The sequence below is a fragment of the Pristiophorus japonicus genome, chromosome 30 (assembly GCF_044704955.1).
Source record: "Pristiophorus japonicus isolate sPriJap1 chromosome 30, sPriJap1.hap1, whole genome shotgun sequence".
Classification (NCBI taxonomy): Eukaryota; Metazoa; Chordata; class Chondrichthyes; family Pristiophoridae; genus Pristiophorus; species Pristiophorus japonicus.
The window spans coordinates 9,233,130-9,250,009 of NC_092006.1; the positions used below are offsets into that span (position 1 = coordinate 9,233,130).

A 16,880-nucleotide genomic window follows, 5' to 3' on the forward strand; every position below is an offset into this window, starting at 1 on the left:
AGAGCTGTGAAATAAAGGTGCAGGTCCAGAGTGACCTTGACTTCACTACATGCCTCGTGTGAATCTGTACTGAGGGGACAGGACTTTACAGAGATGAGTCCATGATCGGATCAGCCATGATCGTATTAAATGGCGGAGCAGGCTCGAGGGGCCAAATGTCCGACTCCTGCTCCTATTTCTTATATTCTTATGAAACCCTCACCCAAGCCTTTGTCACCCCCCACACACAGACTCCTGACTGTTCCAGTGCTCTCCTGGCTGGGCCTCTCGTCTCCCACTCTCCAGAGTACTGCTAGCCTGGTGTCCTAGCTCGCATCGAGTCCCGTTCACCCATCACCCCCGCCCCCCCCGACCCTGCGCTCGCTATACCTGCACTGGCTCCCAATCCCACGCCACATCGATTTTAACATTCCGATCCTTCGTCTTCAAGTCCCCTTCGTGGCTGCCTCTTCCTCCCTATCTCTGTAATCTCTTCCAGCCCTACACCCCTCCCTATCTCTGTAACCTCCTCCAGCCCCGACACCCCTCCCTATCTCTGTAATCTCTTCCAGCCCTACACCCCTCCCTATCTCTGTAACCTCCTCCAGCCCTATACCCCGATCTCTGTAACCTCCTCCAGCCCTACACCCCTCCCTATCTCTGTAACCTCCTCCAGCCCTACACCCCTCCCTATCTCTGTAACCTCCTCCAGCCCTATACCCCTATCTCTGTAACCTCCTCCAGCCCTATACCCCGATCTCTGTAATCTCCTCCAGCCCTATACCCCTATCTCTGTAACCATCTCCAGCCCTATACCCCTATCTCTGTAACCTCCTCCAGCCCTATACCCCAATCTCTGTAATCTCTTCCAGCCCTATACCCCTATCTCTGTAACCTCCTCCAGCCCTATACCCCTATCTCTGTAACCTCCTCCAGCCCCTACACCCCTCCCTATTTCTATAACCTCCTCCAGCCCCTACACCCCTCCCCATCTCTGTAACCTCCTCCAGCCCTACCCCCCTCCCTATCTCTGTAACCTCCTCCAGCCCCTACACCCCTCCCTATCTCTGTAACCTCCTCCAGCCCCTACACCCCTCCCTATTTCTATAACCTCCTCCAGCCCCTACACCCCTCCCTATCTCTGTAACCTCCTCTAGCCCTACACCCCTATCTCTGTAACCTCCTCCAGCCCTATACCCCTCCCCATCTCTGTAATCTCTTCCAGCCCTACACCCCTCCCTATCTCTGTAATCTCCTCCAGCCCCTACACCCTCCCTATCTCTGTAATCTCCTCCAGCCCCTACACCCCTCCCTATCTCTGTAACCTCCTCCAGCCCCTATACCCCTCCCTATCTCTGTAATCCTTTCCAGCCCTATACCCCTCCCTTTCTCTGTAACCTCCTCCAGCCCCTATACCCCTCCCTATGTCTGTAATCTGTTCCAGCCTTACACCCCTCCCTATCTCTGTAACAGCCTTACACCCCTCCCTATCTCTGTAACCTCCTCCAGCCCCTATACCCCTCCCTATCTCTGTAATCCCTTCCAGCCCCTATACCTCTCCCTATGTCTGTAATCTGTTCCAGCCCCTACACCCCTCCCTATCTCTAACCTCCTCCAGCCCCACAGCCCCACAGCCCCCTGAGATCTCTGCGCTCCTCTAATTCTGCCTCCTGAGCATCCCTGATTATAATCGCTCCACCATCGGCGGCCGTGCCTTCAGCTGCCTGGGCCCCAAGCTCTGGAACTCCCTCCCTAAACCTCTCCGCCTCTCTCGCTCTCCTCCTTTAAACGGAAAGACAGACTTGCATTTATATAGCGCCTTTCATGACTGCTGGACATCCCAAAGCGCTTTACAGCCAATGAAGTACTTTTGGAGTATGGTCACTGTTGTATTGTGGGAAACACGGCAGCCAATTTGCGCACAGCAAGCTCCCACACACAGCAATGTGATAATGACCCGGATCATCTGTTTTAGTGATGTTGGTTGAGGGATAAATATTGGCCCCAGGACGCTCCTTAAAACCCACCTCGGCTGTCCCCAATATCCCCGTATGAGGCTGGGTGTCAAAGTTTGTCTGATAATCGCTCGTGAAGCGCCTTGGGGCGTTTTACTATGTTAACGGCGCTATATAAATGCAAGTTGGGTTTCCACAGATGCTGCTCAGTCAATGCATTGGCCTGGACCACCAGAGAGCTCCCCCCCCCTCCCCCCTCCCCCCTCCCCCCAGCACCGTGTCGTAACCCCAGTCACCACACCTCGAGACCCGGGGCTGGGGAACTGCAACGCACCAGTTACAGGAAACTTCCGGCCCAGAAACGGGCCATGGGCCCACCGCTCCGTGCCGGGGTTTATGCTCCACACCAGCCCCCTCCCACGAGCTTCATCGCCCCCCTTCCTCTTACCCTCCCACCCCTCTCGCACCCTCCTCCATCCCACCCTCCCACCCACCTCCACCTCACCCTCCCCTCCATCTCACACTCACCCTCCCCTCCACCTCATCCTCCCCTCCACCTCATCCTCACCCTCCCCTCCACCTCATCATCACCCTCCCACCCCCCTCCATCCCACCCACCTCCACCTCACCCTCCCACCCACCTCCACCTCCCATCCACCTCCACCTCACCCTCACCCTCCCACCCCCCCTCCACCTCACCCTCCTATCCACCTCCACCTCACCCTCCCACCCCCCTCCACCTCACCCTCCCACCCCCCTCCACCTCACCCTCCCACCCCCCTCCACCTCACCCTCCCACCCCCCTCCACCTCACCCTCCCATCCCCCCTCCACCTCCCACCCCCCCTCCACCTCCACCTCTTCCACCCCCCCTCCACCTCCACCTCTCCCACCCCCCCTCCACCTCCCATCCACCTCCACCTCACCCTCACCCTCCCACCCCCCCTCCACCTCCCATCCACCTCCACCTCACCCTCACCCTCCCACCTCACCCTCACACCCCCCCTCCACCTCACCCTCCCACCCACCTCCACCTCACCCTCACCCTCCCATCCACCTCCACCTCACCCTCCCACCCCCCCTCCACCTCACCCTCCCACTCCCCCTCCACCTCCACCTCTCCCACCCACCTCCACCTCCACCCTCACCCTCCCACCCCCCCTCCACCTCACCCTCCCACTCCCCCTCCACCTCACCCTCCCACCCACCTCCACCTCACCCTCCCATCCACCTCACCCTCACCCTCCCACCCACCTCACCCTCACCCTCCCACCCACCTCACCCTCCCACCCACCTCACCCTCACCCTCCCACCTCACCCTCACACCCCCCCTCCACCTCACCCTCCCACCCACCTCCACCTCACCCTCACCCTCCCATCCACCTCCACCTCACCCTCCCACCCCCCCTCCACCTCACCCTCACACCCCCCCTCCACCTCACCCTCACACCCCCCCTCCACCTCACCCTCACACCCCCCCTCCACCTCACCCTCACACCCCCCCTCCACCTCACCCTCACACCCCTCCTTCAGCCGCATCCCCCCATCCCCATATCCTTCTATTTCCTTTCTCCCTCGTGTGTTTATCCAGCCTCCCCCTTAAATGCCTCGATACTATTCGCCTCAACCCCTCCCTGTGGCAGCGAGTTCCACATTCTCACCGCTCTCTGGGTAAAGAAGTTTCTCCTGAATTCCCCCATTGGGTTTATTCTTTCGGATGAGACATTAAACCGAGGCCCCGTCTGCCCTCTCGGGTAAAAGATCCCGGGGCCACTACTGGAAGAAGAGCAGGGGGAGTTCTCCCCGGTGTCCTGGGGCCAATATTTATCCCTCGACCAACATCACTAAAACAGATGATCCGGGTCATTATCACATCGCTGTGTGTGGGAGCTTGCTGTGCGCAAATTGGCTGCCGCGTTTCCCACAATACAACAGTGACGACACTCCAAAAAGTACCAAATTCTCTGTAAAGCGCTTTGAGACGTCCGGTGGTGGTGAAAGTCGCTATATATAAATGCAAGTCTTTCTATCTTATATGCACCGCGGCAACTCGCCAAGGCTTCTTCGGCAGCACCTCCCAAACCCGCGACCTCTACCCGCCTAGAAGGACAAGGGCAGCAGGCGCATGGGAACACCACCCCCTCCACGTTCCCCTCCCAGTCACACACCATCCCTCGACTTGGAAATATATCGGCCGTTCCTTCATCGTCGCTGGGTCACAATCCTGGAACTCCCTCCCGAACAGCACTGTGGGAGCACCTTCACCACACGGACTGCAGCGGTTCAAGAAGGGGGCTCACCACCACCTTCTCCAGGGGCAATTAGGGACGGGCAATAAATGCCGGCCATTACCAGCGACCCCCACGGATGAATAAAAAGCACCCGATATCGCCACACCTCCCCCTCACCTGTTAATCCGACTTTCTTCTTGCACAAGAAGCACCGATTCCGTTTCTTGTTCTTCTCTGGAGATTTTTCTGGGTCTTCCTGGGATCCCTGTGACTCGTCCGCTGCCGACGAGGAAGCTGCAAGAGAAGAGCATCCGGGGTCAGCGGCAGAACCATCACGGGCCGCGGGGGGACGCTGGTCATGTCACTGGACCAGGAATCCGGAGACCCGGGTTCAAATCCCACCAGGGCCCCCTTGAGAATCGGAACTCCGGAGGGAAATAAAATGCTGGAATAAATAATTGTGAATCTCTGGAACCCCAGAAGCTCAGTCGTTGAGTATATTCGCGTCTGAACACAAGAAATAGGAGAAGTCGGCCATTTGACACCTTGAGCCTGCTCCGCCATTTAATAAGACCATGGAAGAATCACCTATCAGTCTTCTGAACTCCAATGAATAGAGGCCCAACCCGTCGTGAACGGCCTCCAATGCAAGTATATCCTTCCTTAAATAGATAGATGGTTAGGGTCTGATCATGGACTCAGCTCCACTTCCCTGCCCGCTCCCCAGAACCCTTCACTCCCTTATCGCTCAAAAATCTGTCTATCTCCACCTTAAATATATTCAATGTCCCGGCCTCAGCTCTCTGAGGCAGAGAATTCCACAGATTTACAACCCTCAGAACAAATTCCTCCTCATCTCAGTTTTAAATGGGCGGTCCCTTATTCTAAGACCGTGCCCCCTAGTTCTAGTCTCCCCCATCAGTGGAAACATCCTCTCTGCATCCACCTTGTCGAGCCCCCCTCATAATCTGATACGTTTCGATAAGATCACCTCTCATTCTTCTGAATTCCAATGAGTAGAGGCCCAACCTCCTCAACCTTTCCTCATAAGTCAACCCCCTCATCCCCGGAATCAACCGAGTGAACCTTCTCTGAACTGCCTCCTCAAATAGATAAATAAATGTTAGGGTTAGGGTTAAATCAATAGATCTTTGGGCTAGGGCAGGAAAATGGAGTTGAGGTCGAAGAACATACGAAATAGGAGCTGGAGGAGGCCATATACAAGATTCTGAGGGGGCTCGACAGGGTAGATGCAGGGAGGGTGTTTCCCCCTGGGCTGGGGAGTCTAGAACCAGGGGTCACACAGTCTCAGGATAAGGGGTCGGCCATTTAGGACTGAGATGAGGAGGAATTTCTTCACTCGGAGGGTGGTGAATCTTTGGGATTCTCTGCCCCAGAGGGCTGTGGAGGCTCAGTCGCTGAGTATATTCAAGGCTGAGATCGGTAGGTGTTTGGAGTCTCGGGGAATCGAGGGATCGGGGAATCGAGGGATCGGGCGGGAAAGTGGAGGCGAGGCCAGGATCGGATCAGCCGTGATCTTATTGAATGGCGGAAATTATCCCAAGAAGCTTGAAGGCTGAAGGGAAGAACTCAGCTGTCCCTTTCCCACCAGCCTGTAACTCCGCCCAACCTCAATCCCCCCCCCGACCTGTTTCCCCCACAATCTCCCCTTCTCCCACCCATCCCAGTACCCCCCCTCCCAGTCTCCCCCACCACCCCAGTCTCCTCCCCCCCCACCACCCCAGTCTCCTCCCCCCCTCCCCACCCCAGTCTCTCTTCCCACCCCCTCCCCATCACCCCAGTCTCCCCCCCCTCCCACCCACCACCCCAGTCTCTCTTCCCCCCCCTCCCCACCACCCCAGTCTCCCCCCCTCCCAGTCTCCCCCTCCCCCCCCACCACCCCAGTCTCCCTGCCCCACACCACCCCAGTCTCCCCCCCACACCACCCCAGTCTCCCTCCCCCACCACCCCAGTCTCCCTCCCCCACACCACCCCAGTCTCCCCCCCACACACCACCCCAGTCTCCCCCCCACACACCACCCCAGTCTCCCCCCACACCACCCCAGTCTCCCCCCCTCCCACCCCACCACCCCAGTCTCCCCCCCCTCCCACCCCAGTCTCCCCCTCCCCTCCCACCCCACCACCCCAGTCTCACCCCCCCCACCACACCACCCCAGTCTCCCCCCCCACCACCCCAGTCCCCCCCCCGCCCCCCCACCCCACCACCCCAGTCTCTCCCCCCCCCCCCCAGTCTCTCCCCCCCCCCCCCCACCACCCCAGTCTTCCCCCCCACCCCACCACCCCAGTCTCCCCCCCACCCCAGTCTCTCCCCCCCCCAACCCACCACCCCAGTCTCCCCCCCCCGCACCCCACCACCCCAGTCTCCCCCCCCTCCCACCCCACCACCCCAGTCTCTCCCCCCCCACCCCACCACCCAGTCTCTCCCCCCCCCCACCCCACCACCCCAGTCTCCCCCCCCCTCCCACCCCACCACCCCAGTCTCCCCCCCCTCCCACCCCACCACCCCAGTCTCCCCCTCCCCACCCATCACCCCAGTCTCCCTCCCCTCCTACCCCACCACCCCAGTCTCCCCCCCCCCCTCCCACCCCACCACCCCAGTCTCCCCCCTCCCACCCCACCACCCCAGTCTCCTCCCCCCCCTCAGTCTCCTCCACCCCCCTCCACCACCCCAGTCTCCTCCCCCCCCCCCACCACCCCAGTCTCCTCCCCCCCCCTCACCACCCCAGTCTCCCCCCTCCCACCCCACCACCCCAGTCTCCTCCCCCCCCTCAGTCTCCTCCACCCCCCTCCACCACCCCAGTCTCCTCCCCCCCCCCCACCACCCCAGTCTCCTCCCCCCCCCCTCCACCACCCCAGTCTCCTCTCCCCCCCCCACCACCCCAGTCTCCTCCCCCCCCCCTCCACCACCCCAGTCTCCTCTCCCCCCCTCCACCACCCCAGTCTCCTCCCCTCCCTCCACCACCCCAGTCTCCTCCCCTCCCTCCACCACCCCAGTCTCCTCCCCCCCCCTCCACCACCCCAGTCTCCTCCCCCCCTCAGTCTCCTCCCCCCCTCCACCACCCCAGTCTCCTCCCCCCCTCTCCGATCTACCCCCCAATCTCCCCCCACACCCCCAATCTCCCCCCCTCCAATCTACCCCCCAATCTCCCTCCACCAGTCTCCCCCCCACTACCCCCAGTCTCTCGCGCCCCCCCCCCTCGACCCAAGTCTTTCCCCTCACCCTCCCCAGTCTCCCCCCCACCTCAGGACGCCTCCCCCACGCACGAACACTGACCAATCACAATGCCTCTCACCTTGGAACTTCTCCTCCATCTCCGCCTCTTTACTCTCCGAAGTGGCCGTCGGCAACGATTGGCTGAGGAGAGAAGGCGGAACAGAAAGGGGTTAAACTCCACAGGGGGCGGGGGAGGAGCGCTCGAGATGGGCACGGCTCTGGACAGCACGGGGGTGGGGGGGGGGAACGGTCGGAAAAAGGAGGCACTGGCATCATCCAGGGCCGCCTACGTCCTCGCGAGGACCCCGATTCGAAGCGTAGTCCGCGAACCCGACCGCGCGAACTCGCCATTTTGTTCCGGGCATGCGCAGACAACCTGAGAGGGCCTTTCCTTTGCCTCCAAGCCGAAGGTACGGAGGAACTGGCGAACTACTTTCCTCCTCCAATCAAGGATGCCCATTCTTAGATCCATTGGGAGGGCAACGTCACGCCAATCCATGCCTGGCGAACTCGGACACGTTGGCAAGAGCCAAGGGTCAGGAAGGTCAAAGTGTCAACAGGGTCCACAGTGGAGAAATACCACCAACGCTGCCTCCTGCAAATCCCCCGGGAGGACAGACGCACCAACGTCTGCGTCCTCGACCAGGCCAACATCCCCAGCATCGAAGCACTGACCACACTCGACCAGCTCCGCTGGACAGGGCCACATTGTCCGCATGCCCCAGACACGAGACTCCCAAAGCGAGCGCTCTACTCGGAACTCCTTCACGGCAAACGAGCCAAAGGTGGGCAGAGGAAACGTTACAAGGGACCACCCTCAAAGCCTCCCTGATAAAGTGCAACATCCCCACCGACACCTGGGAGTCCCTGGGCCCAAAGACCAGTCCGCCCTAAGTGGAGGAAGTGCATCCGGAAGGGCGCTGAGCACCTCGAGTCTCGTCGCCGAGAGCGTGCAGAAACCAAGCGCAGGCAGCGGAAGGAGCGTGCGGCAAACCTGTCCCACCCTCCCCTTCCCTCAACCACTGTCTGTCCCACCTGTGACAGGGACTGTGGCTCTCGGATTGGGCTGTTCAGCCACCGAAGGACTCACGTTTAGAGTGGAAGCAAGTCTTCCTCGACTCCGAGGGACTGCCGAAGATGACGACCGAGAAAACAGTATCTCAAAAACCGCCAAAGACCTTCCCCCCCCTCTCGCTTCCGCGCAGCCCCCAAAGCCCTACCTGCTGCTCTCCGAGACGGTTGATCCGGACGTGGAGATGGCGGCGACAGCTGTGGACGACGGGTCCTGCGGGCTGGCGTCTGTACTCTGAACTAGCGCCGGGTCAGAAGGCGTGCTACTGGCTGTGGCTCCTGTTCACAGGACGTATAGAACCGTTAAAAAAAAAAAAATATGCTGGCCAAAGTCACGCAACCTCCTCTGAGCAAACCGCACGTCCTGCTGCCATCAACGGTGAGCCACACGGGTTTAAAAAAAAAATAAATGTTGGCTTCAAACATTTCCCACTCAATTTTTTTGCTATGTCAACAGTCACACTGTAGTTGGACGCTCCGACCACTAGGTGGTGCTGTGGAGCAGATGGCTGAAATCTCCCAATGACCTTCACCAGTGTGTGTGTGTGTGCGCGCGTGTGTGTGGTATATACACATACATACATATACACACACACACACACATATATATATATATAATATATATATATATTATTCAACTGACCCATATTGATATTGGTCTCGGTATTTAAGGAGGGATACACTTGCATTGGAGGCAGTTCAGCGAAGGTTCACTCGGTTGATTCTGGAGATGAAGGGGTGGTTTTATGAGGAAAGGTTGAGGAGGTTGGGCCTCTACTCATTGGAACTCAGAAGAATGAGAGGTGATCTTATCGAAACGTATAAGATTATGAGGGGACTTGACAAGGTGGATGCAGAGAGGATGTTTCCACTGATGGGGGAGACTAGAACTAGGGGGGCATGGTCTTAGAATAAGGGGCCGCCCATTTAAAACTGAGATGAGGAGGAATTTCTTCTCTCAGAGGGTTGCAAATCTGTGGAATTCGCTGCCTCAGAGAGCTGTGGGAGCCGGGACATTGAGTAGAAATAGGAACAGGAGTCGGCCATACGGCCCCTCGAGCCTGCTCCGTCATTTAATACGATCATGGCTGAAATTCCTCCTCATCTCAGTTTTAAATGAGGATGTTGCCCCTCGTGGGGGACTCTAGAACTAGGGGGCACATAGTTTCAGAATAAGGGGCCGCCCATTTAAAACTGAGATGAGGAGGAATTTCTTCTCTCAGAGGGTTGTAAATCTGTGGAATTCGCTGCCCCAGAGAGCTGTGGAGGCTGGGTCATTGAATAAATTTAAGGTGGAGATAGACAGATTTTTGAGCGATAAGGGAGTGAAGGGTTATGGGGAGCGGGCGGGGAAGTGGAGCTGAGTCCATGATCAGATCAGCCATGATCGTATTGAATGGCGGAGCAGGCTCGAGGGGCTGAATGGCCGACTCCTGCTCCTATTTCTTATGTTCAACTGACCCCGAGCGATGCCTTGGGGCAACTTACTCGGTGAATACAAGAGTATAACTGGTGCATGTCACGTCCATGTGGACTGACAGAGAAAGGGAGATGATCATTTCTTGGCCAGAAACACCAGCCAAACCTTGTAGGAGAAGCCAGTGAACATTTTAATCAGCAAGAGATGAAAAATGTGCTGAACAATTAATTTTTAAATCCACCCCCCCGTCCTCAGTATTCTCCCATCTTTTCCCAGAGGTGGCTGCTCTCGCTGGGGTTTAGTTCCACGGGGTGGGGGGAGTGGTTTTGGGGGGGGGGGTGGGGTAATTGGAACGTCCTCCGCTACCCCGCTGCCCATTCTCCACCTATGAGCTGCGGCCGCCGGGCGCGGGCTATTCGACCACATGAGGCGTCGCGGCCAAACCCCGAGTCCATGATCGGATCAGCCACGACCGTATTGAATGGCGGAGCAGGCTCGAGGGGCTGTGTGGCCTACTCCTGTTCCTGATTCTTATGTAAACCCGATCTTATTCTCTGCTTGACGTCTCAGAGAGGGCTGCATTGGAGATTGACCAGAATGGTCCCGGGGGATGAGGGGCCTTCAGTGACGTGGGGAGACTGGAGAAGCTGGGGTTGTTCTCCTCGGAGCAGAGAAGGTTAAGGGGGAGATTGAATCGAGGGGTTCACTATCACGAAGGGGTTTTGAGCAGTAAATCAGGAGAGACTGTTCCCGGGGGCAGGAGGGTGGGTAACCAGGGGGACACAGATTGACGATAATCGGCGATGGAACCAGAGGGGGAGATGGGGAGAATGTGTTTTTGACGCAGGGAGTTGTTGTGATCGGGAACGCGCTGCCTGAAAGGGCGGTGGGAGCAGATTCAATCGGGACTTTCAAACGGGGGAATTGGGTAAATACTGGAAGGGGGGAAAAGGTGCCAATACTGGAAGGGGGGAAATGTGCCGGGCTGTGGGGAAAAGACCTTTAGCCCCTTTTGCCGCCCGGTCCCATGACCCGGTAACCTTTGCCCCCTCGCAGCTCTGAAGGCGGGCCGGAGCCAGAAACATCAACCGTCGCGTTTTTGTGGCGTTTCGGATCCCGATACGCGGCCGGACGGGCAAGCGGGCCGGAACCTTCCCTGGCCCAGTGTCCAACGCCCCGATCACGAGCCAAGTGGTTCCTTCTGTCGCCAACCCAGGTCCCCCCCCCTCCATCCCCCAATCCCCGCCTCCTCTCTTGACGCTACGGGGCAGACACGGCAAGAGGAGCGAGTAACTGGGCCAACCTGAGCTACCCTTCCTCTGGAGCCCATCGCTGATGACGGGGTGAAGGGGGGGGGGGGGAAGCAGGGAGGGGGTGACTAGCCCCCCCCCCCCCCCGTTGGGCCCAGAATGATGGCAATATGTCACTGGGCTGCGTCAATGGCTCAGAATCAACATGGCACACTCGGTCAGAACACCACCCGGGGGGGTCTGGGGGGGTGAATCGGGGTTAAATCCCGAGGGCAGGCCGCACAGACTGGGCTTGTGTTCCCTCGAGTGTAGAAGATTGAGGGACGATCTGATTGAGGGTGTTTACGATGATTGAAGGATTCGATCGGGTGGATCGAAAGAGGAACGGTTTCCTCTGGTTTGGGGCAGGGGGGGGGGGGGGGGGGAGGAAAGAGACCAGAACAAGGGGACGCCACCTTACAATTCGAGCCCGGCCGTTCAGGAGTGATGTCAGGGAGCACTTCTTCACACAAAGGGCCGTGGGAATCTGGAACTCTCTCCCCCAAAAAGCTGTCGAGGCCGGGGATCAATTGGAGCTTTCAAAACTGGGATTGATAGATTTTTGTTGGGTATTAAGGGTTACGGAACCAGATGGCGTTAGGATGCAGATCAGCCGCGATCGGATTGAATGGTGGAACCGGCCCGAGGGGCTGAATGGACCTCCTCCTGTTCCTGTGTAACAGGCTCGAGTGGGCTGAATGGGCCTCCTCCTGTTCCTGTGCAACAGGCCCAAGGGGCTGAATGGGTCTCCTCCTGTTCCTCCATTGCCCAGAAGGCCACTCGGTTGCCTTGACTACCAAGAGCTTTCTCTTCACTGGTACACGGAAGAATCCCCTCGCCACCCCCGCAAAACCGCCATCCCATGCCAACAGCTTTGTCCGACTGGAAGTCAAGCGATTAAAAAAAAATGGCCGCCCATCCGGTCTGACCCCTGACCTGCAATCCCCGACACATTCAACCCTCTCCCATTCAAATCAGAGTTGGCGAGTGGCGGACCGGGGGGGGGGGGTCAGAGGGCGGGGACGGAGAGGGAGAGGTCAAAGGGTAGGGGTTGGAGGGCAATGGGACACCTCATACCCTGTGGACTTATTCTCTCGCTGCTGTTCTGTTTCTGCAGGTACTCCTTATAGCAGACGGAGCACATTCCGTTCGTGCGAGGGTTTCCATAGAAACCACAGCCTGTCGGGCAAAACATAGGCACTTGGGTCGGGTTGGTTTCCTGCGCCATGTTCCTCCCGTGTCCTGTGATAGAAAATGGGATAGAAGAGGCGGAATTAAAAAATACCTCAGCCATTTAACCAACTTAAAGAATATCACGAACACAAATGTACGTCATCGTTTCATGGGCTTTCGCAGAGAAAGGACTTGGAACTCAGAGCGCTTTACAGCTAATGACGCACTTTCTTTTTGCTGAAGTGCCATCACTGTTGTATTGTGGGAAACGCAGCAGCCAATTTGCACACAGCAAGCTCCCACACACAGCAATGTCTCATCCGAAAGACAGCACCTCAGACAGTGCGGCGCTCCCTCAGTACCGCCCCTCCGACAGTGCGGCGCTCCCTCGGCACCGCACCTCCGACAGTGCGGCGCTCCCTCAGTACCGCCCCTCCGACAGTGCGGCGCTCCCTCAGTACCGCCCCTCCGACAGTGCGCGCTCCCTCAGTACTGCCCCTCCGACAGTGCGGCGCTCCCTCAGTACTGCCCCTCCGACAGTGCGGCGCTCCCTCAGTACTGCCCCTCCGACAGTGCGGCGCTCCCTCAGTACCGCCCCTCCGACAGTGCGGCGCTCCCTCAGTACCGTCCCTCCGACAGTGCAGCGCTCCCTCAGTACTGCCCCTCCGACAGCGCAGTGCGGCGCTCCCTCAGTACCGTCCCTCCGACAGTGCAGCGCTCCCTCAGTACCGCCCCTCCGACAGCGCAGTGCGGCGCTCCCTCAGTACCGCCCCTCCGACAGTGCGGTGCTCCCTCAGTAACTCCCCTCCGACACTCCCTCAGTTCCACCCCTCCAACAGTGCAGTACTGAGGGAGCGCCGCACTGTCGGAGGGGCAGTACTGAGGGAGCGCCGCACTGTCGGAGGGGCAGTACTGAGGGAGCGCCGCACAGTTGGAGGTGCCGTCTTTCGGATGAGACATTAAACCGAGGCCCCGTCTTCCCTCTCGGGTGGATGTAAAAGATCCCGGGGCCACTATTGGAAGAAGAGCAGGGGGAGTTCTCCCCGGTGTCCTGGGGCCAATATTTATCCCTCAACCAACATCACTAAAACAGATGATCCGGGTCATTATCACATTGCTGTTTGTGGGAGCTTGCTGTGCGCAAATTGGCTGCTGCGTTTCCCACATTGCAACAGTTGGCACATAAATTGGGATTTTCCAGTTCAGTAATACACAGCGCATTCACCTGCTCATGCTAATGCTAGATTTCGTTCAGTACATAGCACTTTGGGGGATCCAGTCTGTGAGTAATTGGAGATGTGATGTGTGGGAAGTGTATCAAGCTCGAGGAAGAACAGGTGACAGAACCCTTGGTTCCCTAAGCTCTCCACCACTTGGAGTTTTCCTCACCTCGTGTCCAAGTCTGGTGTAGACTCATCGATAGCTCATGAGCACCTCCATTATCACTGTATCAGGCCACTACCAGTTGGAGTATATGAGCGAGGAAGTCTTGCTACAACTGTACAGGGCCTTGTACAGTTGGCACGCCAACCCATGCCCAGAGAACTCTGGGACACGTTGGCGAGAGCCAAGGGTCAGGAAGGTCAAAGTGCCAACAGGGTTCAAGGTGGAGAAATACCACCAACGATGTCTCCCAAGATCCTGCAAATCCCCTGGGAGGACAGACGCACCAACGTTCGCGTCCTCGACCAGGCCAACATCCCCAGCATCGAAGCACTGACCACACTCGACCAGCTCCGCTGGGCAGGGCCACATTGTCCGCATGTCCCAGACACGAGACTCCCAAAGCGAGCGCTCTACTCGGAACTCCTTCATGGCAAACGAGCCAAAAGTGGGCAGAGGAAACGTTACAAGGGACACATAGAAACATAGAAAATAGATGCAGGAGTCGGCCATTCGGCCCTTCGAGCCTGCACCACCATTCAATGAGTCCATGGCTGAACATGCAACTTCAGTACCCCCTTCCTGCTTTCTCGCCATACCCCTTGATCCCCCGAGTAGTAAGTACTATATCTAACTCCTTTTTGAATATATTTAGTGAATTGGCCTCAACTACTTTCTGTGGTAGAGAATTCCACAGGTTCACCACTCTCTGGGTGAAGAAGTTTCTCCTCATCTTGGTCCTAAATGGCTTACCCCTTATCCTTAGACTGTGTCCCCTGGTTCTGGACTTCCCCAATATTGGGAACATTCTTCCTGCATCTAACCTGTCTAAACCCGTCAGAATTTTAATCGTTTCTATGAGGTCCCCCCTCATTCTTCTGAACTCCAGTGAATACAAGCCCAGTTGATCCAGTCTTTCTTGATAGGTCAGTCCCGCCATCCCGGGAATCAGTCTGGTGAACCTTCGCTGCACTCCCTCAATAGCAAGAATGTCCTTCCTCAAGTTAGGAGACCAAAACTGTATACAATACTTCAGGTGTGGCCTCACCAAGGCCCTGTACAACTGTAGCAACACCTCCCTGCCCCTGTACTCAAATCCCCTCGCTATGAAGGCCAACATGCCATTTGCTTTCTTAACCGCCTGCTGTACCTGCATGCCAACCTTCAATGACTGATGTACCATGACACCCAGGTCTCGTTGCACCTCCCATTTTCCTAATCTGTCACCATTCAGATAATAGTCTGTCTCTCTGTTTTTACCACCAAAGTGGATAACCTCACATTTATCCACATTATACTTCAGCTGCCATGCATTTGCCCACTCACCTAACCTATCCAAGTCACTCTGCAGCCTCATAGCATCCTCCTCGCAGCTCACACTGTCACCCAACTTAGTGTCATCTGCAAATTTGGAGATACTACATTTAATCCCCTCGTCTAAATCATTAATGTACAGTGTAAACAGCTGGGGCCCCAGCACAGAACCCTGCGGTACCCCACTAGTCACTGCCTGCCATTCTGAAAAGTACTCATTTACTCCTACTCTTTGCTTCCTGTCTGACAACCAGTTCTCAATCCATGTCAGCACACTACCCCCAATCCCATGTGCTTTAACTTTGCACATTAATCCCTTGTGTGGGACCTTGTCGAAAGCCTTCTGAAAGTCCAAATATACCACATCAACTGGTTCTCCCTTGTCCACTTTACTGGAAACATCCTCAAAAAATTCCAGGTTTGTCAAGCATGATTTCCCTTTCACAAATCCATGCTGACTTGGACCTATCATGTCACCTCTTTCCAAATGCGCTGCTATGACATCCTTAATAATTGATTCCATCATTTTACCCACTACTGAGGTCAGGCTGACCGGTCTATAATTCCCTGTTTTCTCTCTCCCTCCTTTTTTCAAAAGTGGGGTTACATTGGCTACCCTCCACTCCATAGGAACTGCTCCAGAGTCAATGGAATGTTGGAAAATGACTGTCAATGCATCCGCTATTTCCAAGGCCACCTCCTTAAGTACTCTGGGATGCAGATCATCAAGCCCTGGGGATTTATCTGCCTTCAATCCCATCAATTTCCCCAACACAATTTCCCGACTAATAAAGGATTTCCCTCAGTTCCTCCTCCTTACTAGACCCTCTGACCCCTTTTACACCCTCAAAGCCTCCCTGATAAAGTGCAAAATCCCCACCAACCACAATGAGACCGCACCTGGAGTACTGTGCACAGTTTTGGTCTCCTTATCTGAGGAAGGATATACTTGCATTGGAGGCTGTTCAGCAAAGGTTCACGAGGTTGATTCCTGAGATGAGGGGGCTGTCTGATGAGGGGAGATTGAGCAGGTTGGGCCTGTTCTCTCTGGAGTTTAGAAGAATGAGAGGCGATCTTATTGAGACTTATAAGATTCTGAGGGGGATTGACAGGGTAGATGCAGGTAGGATGTTTCCCCCGGGCTGGGGAGTCTAGAACCAGGGGTCACACAGTTTCAGGGGATAAGGGGTCGGCCATTTAGGACTGAGATGAGGAGGAATTTCTTCACTCAGAGGGTGGTGAATCTTTGGAATTCTCTACCCCAGAGGGCTGTGGAGGCTCAGTCGTTGAGTATATCCAAGACTCATATCAAGGGAGAGGGGGGGGGGGGGCGGGGGGAAGAGAGCGATAGAGAAAGAGCGAGAGCGAGAGCGGAGAGAGAGAGCGAGACGGAGAGTGCGAGAGAGAAGAGAGAGAGGGCGAGAGAGAGAGAGAAAGAGGAGAGAGGGCGAGAGAGAGAGAAAGAGGAGAGAGGGCGAGAGAGAGAGAAAGAGGAGAGAGGGCGAGAGAGAGAGAAAGAGGAGAGAGGGCGAGAGAGAGAGAAAGAGGAGAGAGGGCAAGAGAGAGAGAAAGAGGAGAGAGGGCGAGAGAGAGAGAAAGAGGAGAGAGAGCGAGAGAGAGAGAAAGAGGAGAGAGAGCGAGAGAGAGAGAAAGAGGAGAGAGAGCGAGAGAGAGAGAAAGAGGAGAGAGAGCGAGAGAGAGAGAAAGAGGAGAGAGAGAGAGAGGAGAGAGAGCGAGAGAGAGAGAGAGAGAGGAGAGAGAGCGAGAGAGAGAGAGAGAGGAGAGAGAGCGAGAGAGAGAGAGAGAGAGGAGAGAGAGCGAGAGAGAGAGA

General features: G+C 56.8%; 1 protein-coding gene across 2 annotated transcripts in view; it reads right to left on the reverse strand.

The window, feature by feature from the left end:
- The window catches only part of LOC139240201 (AN1-type zinc finger protein 6-like), a 28,527-nt gene that overhangs the window by 10,107 nt on the left and 1,540 nt on the right, over nucleotides 1-16,880 (reverse strand). For both annotated transcript variants that reach the window (XM_070868649.1, XM_070868648.1), the window contains exons 2-5: nucleotides 12,257-12,421; nucleotides 8,620-8,749; nucleotides 7,479-7,540; nucleotides 4,342-4,458 (exon numbers count right to left, since the gene is read on the reverse strand). In XM_070868649.1, coding sequence (XP_070724750.1) covers nucleotides 4,342-4,458; nucleotides 7,479-7,540; nucleotides 8,620-8,749; nucleotides 12,257-12,407 — 460 coding nt within the window. In that variant the 5' untranslated portion in view covers nucleotides 12,408-12,421. The remainder of the gene's footprint in view (nucleotides 1-4,341; nucleotides 4,459-7,478; nucleotides 7,541-8,619; nucleotides 8,750-12,256; nucleotides 12,422-16,880) is intronic.